Source organism: Peromyscus maniculatus, chromosome 23, assembly GCF_049852395.1.
Source record: "Peromyscus maniculatus bairdii isolate BWxNUB_F1_BW_parent chromosome 23, HU_Pman_BW_mat_3.1, whole genome shotgun sequence".
NCBI classification, from domain to species: domain Eukaryota; kingdom Metazoa; phylum Chordata; class Mammalia; order Rodentia; family Cricetidae; genus Peromyscus; species Peromyscus maniculatus.
Genome location: NC_134874.1, coordinates 56,203,346 through 56,218,823, shown reverse-complemented (window position 1 = coordinate 56,218,823; position 15,478 = coordinate 56,203,346). Strand labels below are relative to the sequence as shown.

Genomic DNA, 15,478 nt, shown 5'->3' with positions numbered 1-15,478 from the left:
GTTTATCTTTGCCAAGCACCACCAGGAATCTCAAAATAAAATGCATTTAGTGACATCGGGAAACGAGGGAGATAAGACATCGCCATTCCGGTTTCACCCTGGGTGACGGCTCACACACCCATACTCACACCGGGTGCCAGAAAAAAAAAAAAGCATGCAAAATTCACCCAGAGAAGAGGAGACAAACAAACAATAAACAAACAACCTAAAAAAAAAACAACAACCATTTTCTGGGGTGGAGATGCAGTTAGCAAAGCCATCTGACAGCTCTGTTTCTCAATGTAACCCCCTTCAGGATTTGCTTTTGATTCACAGAAGACTGTAGACAAATATCTTTGTTTAATAAACCCAGAGGGACCTTCTCCTTAATTATTTTTTTTAAGCCTGAGTATAAAAATGGACCCAAGAAAGGGTTGTTTTCCTGCTCTGCTGAGAATAGAGAATGATTCCTCCCTAAGACAACTACCTCATCACCAAATAACACCCCTCAGTTGGTTGGGGCCCACCCAGTCTCCTGAGGGGTCCAGGAGAGAAGCCAGCCTCACTCTGGAGGCACAGGCCATCTCTTGTAGGCAGAACACATCATGCGCAAATGGGCCCCTGGGGGCAGCAGGTGCTGTCCCCTGACTGGGGTGGCCTCACAGGGTGAGTGTGAGCTCACTGGGAACACTGGACATTTCCCTTCCACTGAAAACCGGCAGGAATAGTCCCTGAAGGAACACGGATGGTTACTAGGAAGCTTTCCTTAGTTTCTAGGTACCAGGTACGAGTGCCAGAGTTAGGAGGGGACATGGCCAAGGATGCCAATGACCGCAGCTCGCTGCTTCCCCACGGAGGAAGGGGAAGTTACCGTGTTAAAGAAGAGGGGGAGAATTAAAGCGAGAACTAACAAGGCGCCAAATCGATCTTAACGACATTCAAAGTTTCCACAGCCTCTTCAGGGGTCGGGGAGCCTAGGGATTGAACTCAGGGTCGCCTCTGTGATATTAGGGGGAGGGGGTCTGCCACCGAGGTCACTGTGTAAGTTACGGCTGTAGGTTCTAGGCCTGTCTGGTTTACATATGAGTTCCTGGATACATGGATACATAGTGAGCCCCAATCTTAAAAAAAATAAAATAAAAAAACGAGAACCAGGCGGCGGCACGCACACTTTTAACCCCAGCACTCGGGAGGCAGAGGCAGGTGGATCTCTGTGAGTTCGAGGCCAGCCTGGTCTACAGAGTGAGTTCCAGGCCAGCCAGGACTGTTTCACAGAGAGACCCTGTCTCGAAAAAACCAAAAATAGATAGATAAACAAACAAATAAATAAATATTTGGAACAAATATTTGATATGAAAAATATAATAATCAGCTAAGAGCTAATAGTGAATGTAAGCGGTTCAAGCTCATCAGGCCTCACATACACTTTCCAGGGCTGGAAGAAGAGAGCTCTGGGGGGCAGGCCTACCCTAGACGACAAAGCCTAGGTTATGGGCTGTTTCAGGCTGAAGTTAGGGTTCCTGGGTTTTCAGAAGTGCTGTCAGCTCCCTCCATGTCTTTCGCCTCCACTCAGGAGGCCCTCTTCTAGAACAAGCAGTCCAATGTAAGCCAGAAGTGTCCCTCCCTGGGTCTCTAGGTGGTCTGTGTAGGTTGGACTCCTCCTTATCACGTGAAACATCTATGGGCCAAAGGCATGTGCCTAGCCTGAGCCTATCTACTCTAGGTAATGCTCAAGGAAGGGCCTTGTGGAGGGAGGGGTCTCAGAATTCCCCGAAGAAGACAGAGGGTTCCCAAGTGTGCCTCTACACGGGCTCAGTCTCTTCCTGGACCAGAGGACCAGCCTCCTCAGCCTTATCATTCATCAGTGTTCTCACCGCTGGGTCAGCATACAGGAAGTGACCCAAAGGAAGACTCAGTGAGGGGTCGGGGAGCAGACATGGATGCGTCCAGGCCCCCACCCACAGCCGTGGAGTGAGAGGCGAGCCAGGCAGGCTACAGCCTGCTCAGCCGCCCTGAAGAGCCCCAGGACTCCAAGCCTAGCCTGGCCTTGAGGTCCCCATGAAGGTACAAGTGTCTCTAAGAAGTCAGAACATATGGAAAGGTTGGTGGAATGATTTTAGACCGTAGCTAATGGAGGGTCTGTGGCTCCCAGTGACACTCTACTTTGGCTTTGAACACACAGGGGGGAGCCCAGCCTCCCCCGTCTCTCTGTTCAGTCTCCCCCAGCCTGCTGCTGCTCCTCATGCTCTGTTTTCTTTATCAGAGGCTTAGAGCTGACAGTACAACATAAACCCTTCTAGCTACACACGGCTTTGTTAGAGCTGACAGTACAACACGGAACCCTTTCAGCCACACATGACTCTGGACGACAGGCTAATGGTTTGTGTGAGTGAAAGCCTGAATTTTATCCCACTTATTTTAAACTGATTAAAATTTAATCGGAGCAGTGGGGTGAGAGTGCATGCGTGTATGTGTGTGTGTGTACGTGTGTATCTGTCTGTCTGTCTGTGTTCTTTGTTTTTCTCTTGAACACAGGGCTGTGGCATAGCTCACTGGTGAAACATCTGTGTGAGGTCTTAGGTTCAACCACCAGGAAGACCATCCCCGAAATGTTGACTACATATTAAAAATAGAATATAGTATTTTAGATACACTGGCTTAAATAAAGTCATTGTTTTTCTTTTTGTTTTTAATGGGGGTTGTTTTGGGACATGGTTTCTCAGTTTATCCCTGGCTGTCCTGGAACTTGTCCTGTAGACCAGCTTGGCCTCCACCTCAGAGATCCGCCTGCCTCTGCCTCCCAAGTGCTGAGATTAAAGGCGAGCGCCACCACCTCCCAGACTCTAAACGTTTTCCTACAGAATAAGTGAACACTAGAAAATTTTTTAAAACATTTCATTTCTTTCTATTTTATGTGTATATATGTCTGTGGATATGCACATATGTGTGCAGTTGTCATGGAGGCCAGGAAGAGGAAATGGAATCACCTAGAAGTGGAGTCTCAGGCAGTTGTGAGCTCCTGATGTGGTGCTGGGTGGGAACCGAACCCAAGTCTCCTGCAAGAGCACAAGTCCTCTTCCCCACTAAAAGCCATTTCCGCAGCCCCCGGAAGAGTGTTAAGTTACAGATGTGCCTTCCATCTGCCGGACAGCGGTGATCCCAGAGGGCAAACGCAGACAGCACATTACTGCTGCTGATGCATAGCGATTCTAGGACATGCACAAGCTGATACATGGCCTCCTTCTTCCTGGGAGTGTGTCTGTCTGTCTGTCTGTCTGTCTGTCTGTCTGTGTTCTTTGTTTCTCTCTTGAACACAGGGCTGTGGGCATAGCTCAGTGGTAAAGCATCTGTGTGACGTCAGACCTGGGTCTGAGCTGACATGTCAGGCAGGCTGACATGGGCCGCTCCTCAGTGAGTGCTGTCAACCATGGCAGCTAGTCGACTGCTCAACACAGATGTGCGGAAAGTTCCAAACAGAAGGCCTTGTCCCGTCTCCCATCTTCCCAACCACACATGCTTGGACTACGGATTCAGACTGTAAAAACCTGTTTCCAGCTAACCACAAGAACAGTGCAAACCTTTGCGTTTAGTTCGTCCGAAGGGCCTGAATTTACTCGCAGACTAATTTGAGTGAAATCTTTGTAAGAATCCTTCCCCAGCAAAGGCCTTTCCTGCTGGGAGTGGACACAAAGGATCCACACCTTTCTGTCCCTGTAAGGTGAGAAGGTGGGAAGCAGGCCTCGGTCTAGGGGGGCTTTGCTGTGGCATTCTCTCTCCAGGAAATGCAGGGGCACTGTCCAGATCTGACCTATGAGAATGACCTTCGGGGTGTCTCCATGGCCTAAATTCCTGAGGGTTTGGCTCACTGGTCACTGGCTCCTGTCATTAAACAACCCAAACTGTCTCACGAAATTAGTCCTGCTTAGTTCTTTCTGGAGACTTCTAGGCAGTGTCAGCAGCCTGCTCCATGCAGTGTGAAGTTTCCAGAGGGTTGGCAGACTGCCCGGGTTTCCTCAGAAATTGGGGGAGCGTAGAGCCAGGCAATTGTTTTGAGACTCTGAGTTTACTTATTTCCTTCCTGACGCCGTGGAGGGACACAGGGAGTGCCACTCATGTACCTTGCAGGCTTTAAGATTTGCAGAGACCATCAGGTTTAAAATTAAAAAATCCCTAAATGCTGAAAAAAATAGCCCATTAATCACAAGGAAGAAAGCTCGCTTTGGGATTTTGACAGGAGTGTCTCAGTCCCCCAAAGGTCTGAACTACTTCAACTATGAACTTCTCAGTTAAAAAAAGCCCCACAAAACCAAAAACAAAAAAACCCAAAACAAAATAAAACAAAACAAAATAATAATCCCTCCTCCCAAAAACCAAACAACAACAACAAAAACTTCTAACCTCGGGGGCTGGAGAGATGGCTCAGCGGTTAGGAGCACTGGCTGCTCTTCCAAAGGACCCGGGTTCAATTCCCAGCACCCACATGGCAGCTCACTGTCTGTAACTCAAACTCCAGTGGATCTGATACCCTCACACAGACATGCAAATACCAGCACACATAAAAATTAAAATAAATAAATAAATAAATATTACTTAAAAAAAAAAAAAACACCTCTTCCCTCACAAGGGCTGGTGGTGAGCCAGGTGTCAGACCCAGCAGTAGGTCCCGAAGGGGTTCCAAAAGTGGGCATATAGGACCCCAAATTTAGAATCCAGTGTAGGAAAGAGACACAGATACAACTGAGAGAGAATTTGGGGAAGTGGCTCCTTGGAGAAGCCAACGCTGCTGTGGAATTCTCTTCCTGAGGGCAGGGATGGGGGTGCTTGCTCATGGCTTGACGCATCTACAGAATGTTAAAAATAATCACCAAGGGCATTGAAAGCAAGGAGGGCGGAAGAGAGACTGAGGCCGCCTAGTCTCTCTGTAGGTGGAGTCAAGTATGGCTTACCTGTGACGTAAAATTTTATGTTTCTTTCCACAGTCCCTATTTTGTTGAAGGCCTTGCAGCTGTAGATTCCAGAAGCTCTCGAGTCAGCCACCACCAGGGTGCTAACCGTCTGGAAAAGAGAGACGAAGTTTAGCCAGGGGACAGAGAGCTTTCGGAACAGCCCCAAGCAACCGGGCTGGCGTGATTCAGCTCTTCCATTCACGTAGGCTTTAAAGAGGGCATTGCAGGCAGGCGTGGTAGCCACCCTGGAGCTCTCTGCTTGTGGAGCCCCAGCACGAACAGAAAAATAACAGGAAAGCAGGTCCTCAGGAGACCGGAGCCCATGACATCCGACTCTGGGTTTCAGGCTTATCTCAGTCTGCTGGCATAACAATCAGAGACCTGACGCTGAGGTGTGGGATTGCACGTCCCACCACGAGGTGGTCAGTTCCCATCTGTGAGGGGAACAGGTGAGGCCCAGGCCTTTCCTTGTTTGGGTGACCCGAAAGCATGGGTGCCAGCTGGTCACAGGAGGCGTTTGTGTGGGCGTGTGACGTGGGCATGACAGAAGAAGGAAAGGTGGTTCAGCTATTTCTCATCGATGCTCAAGGGTGTGGTCTGCAGCCCCCGTTGTCTTGAAGGAGACAGGAAGCTGAGACGCTAAGACAGTTGTGTGTGTGTGTGTGTGTGTGTGTGTGTGTGTGTGTGTGTGTGTGTGTGTGTTTGCAGATTATACATTCTCAGTCTACAAAAACAAAGATATAAACTGACATTTTCACACTGTGATTTAGCAGGACTGTCCCCAGGCAGTGGTCAAGTTGATAGTAACTTGAAAGTACTTTTCAAACTAAATGATGTCTACTATCATAGTGAGGTGAAAATTTAGACAGCTTAAAGACATCCACTGTTTCCTTTAAAGGAAGAAATTGGAAATATGGGCAGACTGCTACCATTCTACCAATAGGTAGTGAAAAAAAAATTTTAAGGTACTTTTTAATACTTCAGATTATAAACAAACACACAAAAATTGATCCAGTTACTTAGAAGTCGTGGCCTGTGCCCTAGACTGGTCATGGGCTGCAGGACTGTGGTGCTGTTCTGAGGATTCTAGATGAGTTAGATATCCTGATGTCCTCATAGGGCTGATGAAAAAGACCACGCCACATGAGTCTCAGGCACTCTCCTGAGCGAGTGTTCCCATAAGCGACTGGTTTTGGAGAAGGTTCTTAACATTCTCTGAGTGGTTTAAGCAACACGGTGGGCACTTTATGTGTGGTCTCTGAACTCCTCTAAGAAATTAAGGCACTGTTTAAATCTACAGACCAAGAAGACTAAAAACAAGGGCTGGAGAGATGGCTCAGTGGTTAAGAGCACTTGTTGCCTTGCAGAGGACCTGGGTTCAGTTCCCAGCACCCAATGGCGGCCATTAGTAACTCCGGTTCCAGGGATTCTGACACCTTCTTCTGGCTTTTGTGAATACCAGACATGTATGTGGTGCACATACACACATGCAAGCAGAACACTTCTTACACATAAAATACAGTAAGCAAATCTGAAAAGAAGACTACAAGTATGCTCTGTGTTTTCAGCCAGTGAACTCCTTTCTCCATTTCCCCCAATGTTTTCCTGATTGTTGGATGTATCCACTTAATCACATCCACGCACAGATCCTCTGTGTGTTATAGAAATTCTATATAATGAAGAGGGTGGAAATAGGTGATTTTTTTTGGACATTAACCACGGGGCTGTAAAGGCATGGCCAGGGTGTCAATAGGAAGACAGAGAGGGTACAGCAATTTCCACGGCCAACGACTTTTAAAAGTGTTTGGAACCATTCACTACGTCAGGTTCCGATAAATGCTTTCTCTTTCGCAGAGCGGGAGGCCAGTACAGAAGAGTCTGAAAAGAAAGTTCAGCTGTCTCTTTCTTTATTTTGACTGTTCATTTTAATGGAGCGTGGGAGCTGATGAGTTCTGATGGCCACCTTCTTAATTATTATCCATACTAACAAGAGCGATGGAAGACGTGGAAAGCTGTCATAGGACAAGCTTGGCTTGCTGGGGGGTGGGGGAGGCACTGTGAGGGGAACCATTAGCTGGTGGCAGCTGGAAGGACAAAGAGATGACCAAATACATTGCAAGCCCCTGTGTGGTCTTGGGAGTCCGGGCTCTGGCATGTCCAAGCTCTTCACAGGATGATCAGAACCGAGTGGCTGAACTAAGAGGCCTTCCTCTCTTGAGGCTAGCATAAGGCCAACTTTCTTATGAAGTAAGCTCTGACTGTTAATCCTCAAGGACCCACGTAGACTTATTTAAATTCTTGGATTTACTGTTGTCCAGTAAGTAAGCAGAAGCCCATGTCTGCTGGCTTGAGACTGACATTTCAGACAGTCGCTAACTGCCTCTGTAAGTCCTATTGGTGCTGTTGTTAAAATGACTTTAATTTTGCTGAATTCAGAGCAACCGAGGAGGTATGTTTTGTGGCAAGGGGAAGTCAACCTTCATGTGTGTACTTGCCACGTTTAGGAGCTGCACACAGGGTAGCTGGAGGGATGGCTCAGTGGTGTGAGCACTTGTTCTTGCAGAGGATCAGGGTTTGATTCCCAGCACCCACACGGTGGCTCAAAATGGTCTGCAACTTCAGGTCCGGGGGATCTGATGCCCTCATCTGGCCTCCATGGGCACCAGGCATGCACATGGTGTACAGACATATGTATGCACAAAACACTCATACACATAAAGTCAAACAAACAAACAAACAAACAAGCCTGCCCAGATTGTCTGGGGTTGGTTGCAACCATCTCAGATGGATATGTCAGACTTTTCCGTGTAATCGGAGAATGAAGCTGAGCTGCCCAGGAGTGATATGAATCCATGTCGTATGGTTTATCATGGAGAAGCAAATATAGTTCAAATATTCTTTTTCTTTGCTTGAATGATGCCTTCCAAAAAAAGGCACCTTATACACAGGAAGGCATCCCCCCAAAACTGAACCTCACCATGGTTTCTGTTAAAGTTGAAATGATGTTGGCAGGAGTGATTATTATTTCTCTGGGGGGGGGTCTTCATGTTGCCATGGATACGTACTGGACAGCATTATCTCATTTAATCTTAGCCCTATGAGATGGGGACACCAGTCTGTTAGACAAATAAGGCAATCAAGGCTTCTAGGGGCTAAATGAAGAACCCCAAGACGCCAGAGGCCACAGACAGGCCTGGGAAGAGCTGGCCTGATGTGCAGAATCCCAGAGCCCACACTCTGATCTGTGATCACCCATCCACCCAAACTCATAACACCGAGTAACAAAAGCTGTCGACAAGGGTCTTTGAAACCATTTGAAATGGATCTTCCTTGAAAGCAGCCCCTTTAATCCACGGCCATCGGTGACAGGAGCTAAATGCTGCTTTCCTTCTGGGATAGAATTTCACACAAATCGAAAACTTATTTTTAAATGTATGATTTGAAATGATTGGTGAATGAGAAGGTTCTAACTGGAGAAAAAACTTTTTACCATAAAGTGAAATGTAAGATTTATGATAAACTTTACTAAAAGTCACTTTGCTTCTAGAATACTCTTTTTCTAGCAAATATGTTTTAAAGTTATAAAACTAAATATCTTTTCATATAACATCAAAGATATCGGCCAGGCGTGGTGGTGCACACGCTTTTAGTCCCAGGGACAGGAGGCAGAGGCAAGTGGATCTCTGTGGGTTGGAGGCCAGCCTGGTCTACATGTTGAGGCAGGCCAGCCAGGGCTACATAGTGAGACCCTGTCTCACATACAACATAACCCCATGAAAGCTATTTGCTGACTATACGCCAGGTCAGGTCAGGGGTAAGAGCTTAAGTGTGACTGTGTTCAGCGTCCTTTGGCTGGACTAGAAGACAGCTTCTCCTGAGACAGTAAGCAAGGCTGCATGAGTCCCCTGTGTTAAAGGGACCAGCTTGATTGATGCTCACAACCACCAGGGAAAAGGGAAAAGCAGAACAGAACACCGAATTATCCCCTTCATACTTTAGAAGAAAAAGTGCCGAAGATTTGAGATGTAACAGGAATTTAGAGCTGTAATCATTTACTTTCTAGGGCACACTAGAGGGACATCTCAAGACGTATTCATTCCAGAATTAGTTCTCATTCCCCACAAATGAAAACAAACGGAAGAGAATGGGACCAGCTATGAAGGCAGAGCACTAGGCTAGCCTATGATGAGGGGATCCACACGCTTGACCCAGTCAGAGATAACAACTCCTTCACACCGACTGAAAGTCCACAGGGGCCTTCTACAGAGGACGAACCGCAAATCACAGCATTAAAAGAGATAAAAACCCTTCTGGGATTGGACCTCCCTGGACTGAGTCTACCAAGTTGATCACAGTCCTCGGGGGAGGACTTGTCCTGGAGGAGGTGGGTAAGGGGAGGGCGTGGGAGGGGGGAGAATAGGGGAACCCATGGCTGATATGTAGAACTGAATGGTATTGTAAAATAAAAAATATATATCACCAAAAAAAAAAAAAAAAAAAAACAAACCCTTCTGTTGGTGAGCTAGTTTGGGGCTGACAACTTTTCAATAAGGTTTCCAGTCCAGCATAACTCTGCATTCTTAAAGGATTTGTGCTTGTTGCGGGGTCCTTTTCTATGACACAGGGATACTCATCAAAACTGTCACCAGAAGCTCGACAGAGTGGCGCATGTCTTTAAGCCCAGTACTAGGGATGCAGAGGCAAGCAGATCTCTGAGTTCAAGGCCAGCCTGATCTACAAAACAAGTTCCAGGACAGCCAGGAATACATAGAGAAACCCTGTCTCAAAAAACAAAAAGACAAAAAAGCCCCCAAAAAACTGTAAGCTTGTATTTCTTCACATTCCTTCCAGTTTGTGAAGCCTTAGTAATGTTACAATGTTGCTTGAGCCTCATGGAATAGTCTGAATAGAGGTAATGTGAATTCAGCCTAATTTCTTTTCTTTTTTTTTTTTTTTTTTTTTTGGTTTTTTGAGACAGGGTTTCTTTGTGTAGCTTTGCGCCTTTCCTGGAACTCACTTGGTAGACCAGGCTGGCCTCGAACTCACAGAGATCCGCCTGCCTCTGCCTCCCGAGTGCTGGGATTAAAGGCGTGTGCCGCCGCCGCCGCCGCCGCCGCCGCCGCCGCCGCCGCCGCCACCACCGCCCGGCCAGCCTAATTTCTAGAACAAGGGTTTGTAACCAGTCTTTCTCTGTCGTCCCCCGCCCCCCAGCTCCCAAATAATGACACAAAGACTTCTTTTAATTATGAAAGCTCAGCCTATAGCTTAGGCTTGTTTCTAACTAGCTCTAATAACTCAGATTAACCCATTTCTGTTCATCTATGTGCTGCCATGTGACTCATGGCTGTTACCTCTCTTCCTGCTTGTTCTTCTGATCTCCTCAAGTCTCTGCCTTTCTTCTTCCCAGAGTCCTTTCTGTCCCTGGAAGTCCCGCCTGACCTCTTCCTGCCTAGCTATTGGCCATTCAGCTCTTTATTAAATCAATCAGAAGGCGCCTTGGCAAAGACACATCTTCACAGCGTAAACAAATATTCCACAACAAGGTTTTTTTTTTTTTTTTTTTTTTTTTAATGGAATGGTGATTTTAATCTGAAGATGTGATGGGAAAACAGAACCAGGGGCTGTGTGGGAACTGGAGCACAAGCCATAGTTCTGTGGTTCGTGTGACTGTATATACCACGGGATTGTCTCAGGATATTTAGACACTTCCTTCTGTCCCCTCACACAAGTCCCCAGCAATGTCACTATTGCAGCCAGACTGTCCCCATTCTCCAGCCTTACAAAATCAACACAGGGTTCTGCCCACTTCTGATTTTAGATCCACAAACCTCCAGACTTGGCAATTCATTTGAGCAACATGAAAATTAAACACTTGCTTTTAGCCACTTATAAATGTGGGCCAAACCTTGCCAACAAGGAAGTTGAATTTTGGAATTTTCTTTCCCTCTGTGCCCTTCACTGACCTAAACAACAACAACAACAAAAACCAAAAACTCCTGACACTCCCCACCCACACCAGTCCACAGAGGAGTATTGCTGGGCAAAGCTGTGGTATGACTGTGAATGAGCAATTGTTGTGGGACTTTAGTGTACTTCAAACCGTACCAAAGCAGCAAAAGGTCTAAATTGCAGAGAACATTGCGAGCCTTTTTAATCCCAGCACTCCGGAGGCAGAGGTAGATGGATCTCTGTGAGTTCAAGGCCAGTTTGGTCTAAAAGTGAGTTCTAGGACAGCCAGTGCTGTTACACAGGGAAACCCTGTCTCAAAAACAACAACAACAAAACCAACCAAACAACCAACCAAACAAACAAACAAACAACGAACACTGCATGCAATTTAGAAACCGAAAAACCATGCTTGTAACTGTCAAATGAAGGATAGTCTTTTCTCCCCCCAACACAAACATATATTAATTAATGCTAAAACTAAAAGCAGTAAGTTCTCCTAAACCCAGAACATGAAATCAACTATTTCCAGCATAATGGTATCAGCAATTGCCTGAAGGATCTGCACTCTGTTTATTTCCACTTCCTTTATGAAGACCATTGAAGTTTTCTAATACCAACGCTCTTGAATAGACATCCTTCACTCTATGTGACTGCGGCCTTTGGGGGATTACATTACAGCACGTGTGGTGGTCATGTTGTTGAAGTCCTGTGTGTAGAGGGCTTCCTCCCCAGGCCATTTCATCCCTACCACAGGAAGCTAGGGAGGATAAACACCGCTAACTCCATTTCTTTGGAGGAGTTGAGAGATGTGGACATCTTTGGCTATCCAGATGGAAGGAGGAGGAATCTGACCCTGTGCCTCCTGTGCCCAGAACTTCATATCAGAAATCTTTAGCTTAACTACACAACTACAGGACGATGCATTTATGTCCAGCCCGAGCGGAAAATTGGGGTAGACTTTTTTTTTTTTAAATCTCAGCCAAGAGTCTACTTTGTTTTCACCAGATTTTTTTTACTAGCAGGCATTATAGATGGAGTCAGGTAACTACATGAGTTCATACCCATCAGGAATCTCAACCAGTGTTATCCCATTCAGTTTTATTGCTCACCATATATTTTTGTGGTGAGAAAACAAACTAGAAATCCCCCTGAAACCACGCTCATAAGTTCTCTTTGTGAGTTTGCCGGTGTGGCCAGGAAGAAGGGACAAATGAAAGGAGGCCAGTGATGTCACCTGGGAAATCTGCTCGGATTTTGTGACAGCACTAATTTGCTCTCCAGTGTTTGTGAACAGTTTCTGCCCAAACCAAACAAGCAAGTTTACAGAATTCCCTCTCATCTAACTTGGTCATTAAAGTCTTTCACCAATGGCTAGATGCCGCTGGAGGGCAGGCTATAAACCACCCCAACTACGGCTGTGTCAAAAAAACAAAAACAAAAACAAAACCCCAAGTCCTTAGCAAGTGGCTGTTGGAAGTGTCACACAAATGGACTTGTTAATTGTTTTGGTTTAGTTGGCCACGAGAGTACAGAGTTTTGAATCAAGAGACTTTGGTTTGAATTTCTTTACCCTTTTATGCTGTGTGGCTTTGGGCTGTCCAAGTTTAAAATGGGGAAAACCACTCTGGCTTGCCAAAAAAAAAAAAAAAAAAAAAAAAAAAAGGATGCTGACATTAGCATCTTCAGAAAGGTTTAGAGACTGAAAAATGTAGGGTTGGCTGGGGTGGGGTACACTGTTAATCCCAGAACTCAGGAGGCAGAGACAGGTGGAGCTCTGTGAGTTTGTTTCAAATCAGCTAGGGTTAGATTAGACCCTGTTTTTAAGAGAGAGAGAGAGAGAGAGAGAGAGAGAGAGAGAGAGAGAGAGAGAGAGAGAGAGGAAGAAAGAGGGGAAATACAAAAGTGGGAGGTGGGGGCAGCTGGAGCCATGGTTCAGTGGTAAAGAGCACTTGTTCTTGCATAGGACTCAAGCTCAGTTCCTAGCACCTACACAGCAGCTCACAACCATCAGTAACTCTAGTTTCTGGTAATCCAGCGCCCTCCTCTGGCCTCCAAGGGTACTGCATGCTTGTGGTGCACATACACACATGCAGGCAAAACCCGAATACACATAAAATAAAAACAAATAAGTCTTTACAAGAGAAAAGAAGAATGCAGAATTCATTTATTGTTTTTGAATCCTCCATAGAGAATGTTATATCTGCATTTCATTCTCTAATTCAAGGGCACAGCAGAATACATGGATATTTTAAGTATAACCCTACTTGAATAGACAGTGGGATTTATAGAACAACCTCTACTTCAGATCAAGACAAGCATGTATAAATAGAAGTTGGCCAGGAGCTATTTGGTTTGTTTTTCAGAGCATTGCTAGCCTCATGCCCACCAATACCTGCTTTCTAAGCACACCCTTCCTTGCTTCAAAGGGGGAAAGCTTCCTGATTCACAGGCCCACTGGGCCTTCTAATTCACAGGGTGCCAGCTCTTTCCCAGGCTCAGAGGGGAAAGGAGGAAGCAGATTGTACAAGAGTGGAAGGGGAAATACACACCAGACCAGTTAGTTTGGGGAACCTGGATAGATGATGTGTGTTTGCACCCCAGCCTAGACTTCACCTGGCGGGAACACAAGGACAGATGATATTTTATGAGACAGAAATGTTGAATTTTGGGTTGAAGCCTTGTACTAGTTTTTATTTCCTAGGATTCCACTTTCTGTATACCAGCAGGACCCAGGCACAGTTGTAGGCTGGAATCACCTGGTAGTGTGTGGTATTCATCCCAGCACTTGTGTGGACTCCAGGTCCCACCCCAAAGATGTAGAGGCTCAAATGTCTAGTTGGGATGGGAGCCACTGATGTGCACCAGCCTGGTGTTTATTAAGAATGAGTTCTCCAGGCTGGAGGGATGGCTCTGTGGTTAAGGACATGTACTCTTCATGCACAGGACCCAAGTTCAATTCCCGTTCCCAGCACCCACATGGGAGGATGAGAGAGGACGCTCACAACCTGTACCTCTGGCTTCAGGGAAGTCTGACACCCTCATGTGGGCTCTGAGGGTACTGCACACACATGGCACACACACACACACACACACACACACACACACAAGCATGGACATATGCATGGGGGAAAGGAAGAAGGGAGGGTCAGGAGTCTGAAGAATTCCATCAGGGAAGTATCACACCTTGAATAATCTTAATGTATGGTTTCAGGAAGACACACCTAAGAGATTCTCGTTCTCCCTGAAGTTTGAACTTTTGAATTGCTTCTGGGTCTAATAAACTCAGAGCCAGGAGCCGAGAGAGTGTCTCGAGACTATCCCCACACTCGTTTCAAACGAACGGTACCTTATTGGTTCCTTCTATGACCATCATGCGCTGAGTGATGCTCTCAATTCTGTTTCCCACGTTGCTGTCAGGATCCAAGATGAAGGACTCTTCACTCTCGGAACACAAGTCATACCTATAAAAAAGAGGAAGTCATCACCACGCTGCCTTCAGCACAGAACAATGAGCCACAATGAGGGAGACGGGGAAAAGTCCTTAGGGAGAAGGCCACAGACTTTGAGAGAGTCTTTGTCTGAAGCCCTTTCCTCATATTTAGGAACTAAAAATAGCAACCATATCTACCTAGTAGGGAGACTCTCCAAAAGCGTGCTACCATACATCTTTCCTGATCTAAATAGTAAAGAAAATACATGTTGGGATATCTGATGCCTGGGTTTTAGTTAGCTCCTCGTGGGCGGAAGTAACATGCAAATGTGTGTGGGGTGATGGTGGTGTGGGGTGTCACATTAATGAATGGAGACCCTGAGATAATAGTGGCTTGTCACATCTATCTATGCAGGGTGGCTGTAAGTCATAATATTTAGTGAGATAATGCCCCCCCCCCCAGAGCTAAGTAAGTATCCATGGAAACAAACATTTTGGAGTCATTGATTTAATTTAGTTAATTTCTCTCCAAGTTTGGTGTTATCAGAGCAAGGTCTTAACTTCTTGGGCTTCAAGTGTTTAATTAGCAAAGGAAAGTGGTAACAGCGTTGATTTTTAAAGTCTGTGACTCTCTTTTAATTTTTAAAATAAGGTTTATCTATTTTTAGTTTACGTGGATTGGTGTTTTACCTGCGTGGGTCTGTGTAACATGCGTGTGCCTGTGCCCGTGGAGGCCAGAAGAGGGCATCAGATCCCTGGAGCCAGAGCTGTGGATGGTTATAGGTGTTGGGCATTGAACCCAGGTCCTGGGCAAGAGCAGCCAGTGCTCTCAACCGCTGAGAAATTTCTCCAGCTCCCTTCCCCGCTTTTTAAGCATTTTATTGTCTTGTACTCTTACCACCAGCTGGTCTAGAACTTTTGGTGAGCAGAAGGCTTGCTGGTCACAATTTGAACAGGACTTGGGCAGAAGGACGAGGAGGAGTTTAAAACCCATTTCTAGAAGGCATGAGTGGGGTCCTGAGCAGCCCAGAGCAGTGATGACGTAGGTGGGAACAAAGCGAGTGAGAGAGACAGGGCCAGAGAGGGCAGGAGATCTGTCAGGGGTCTTGCTCTGGGAAGTTCTCCAGGCTAATGTCTGTGGGCTTAGGCTCTCCCGCTTCCCTTATATGACCCG

At 46.3% G+C, this 15,478-nt stretch overlaps 1 protein-coding gene across 1 annotated transcript in view; it reads right to left on the bottom strand.

Annotated features, from left to right (window-relative positions):
• Flt1 (fms related receptor tyrosine kinase 1) overlaps positions 1-15,478 on the bottom strand; it is a 119,664-nt gene that overhangs the window by 78,648 nt on the left and 25,538 nt on the right. The window contains exons 7-8 of the mRNA XM_006979624.4: positions 14,221-14,335; positions 4,926-5,034 (exon numbers count right to left, since the gene is read on the bottom strand). Of these exons, the coding sequence (XP_006979686.2) occupies positions 4,926-5,034; positions 14,221-14,335 (224 nt within the window). The remainder of the gene's footprint in view (positions 1-4,925; positions 5,035-14,220; positions 14,336-15,478) is intronic.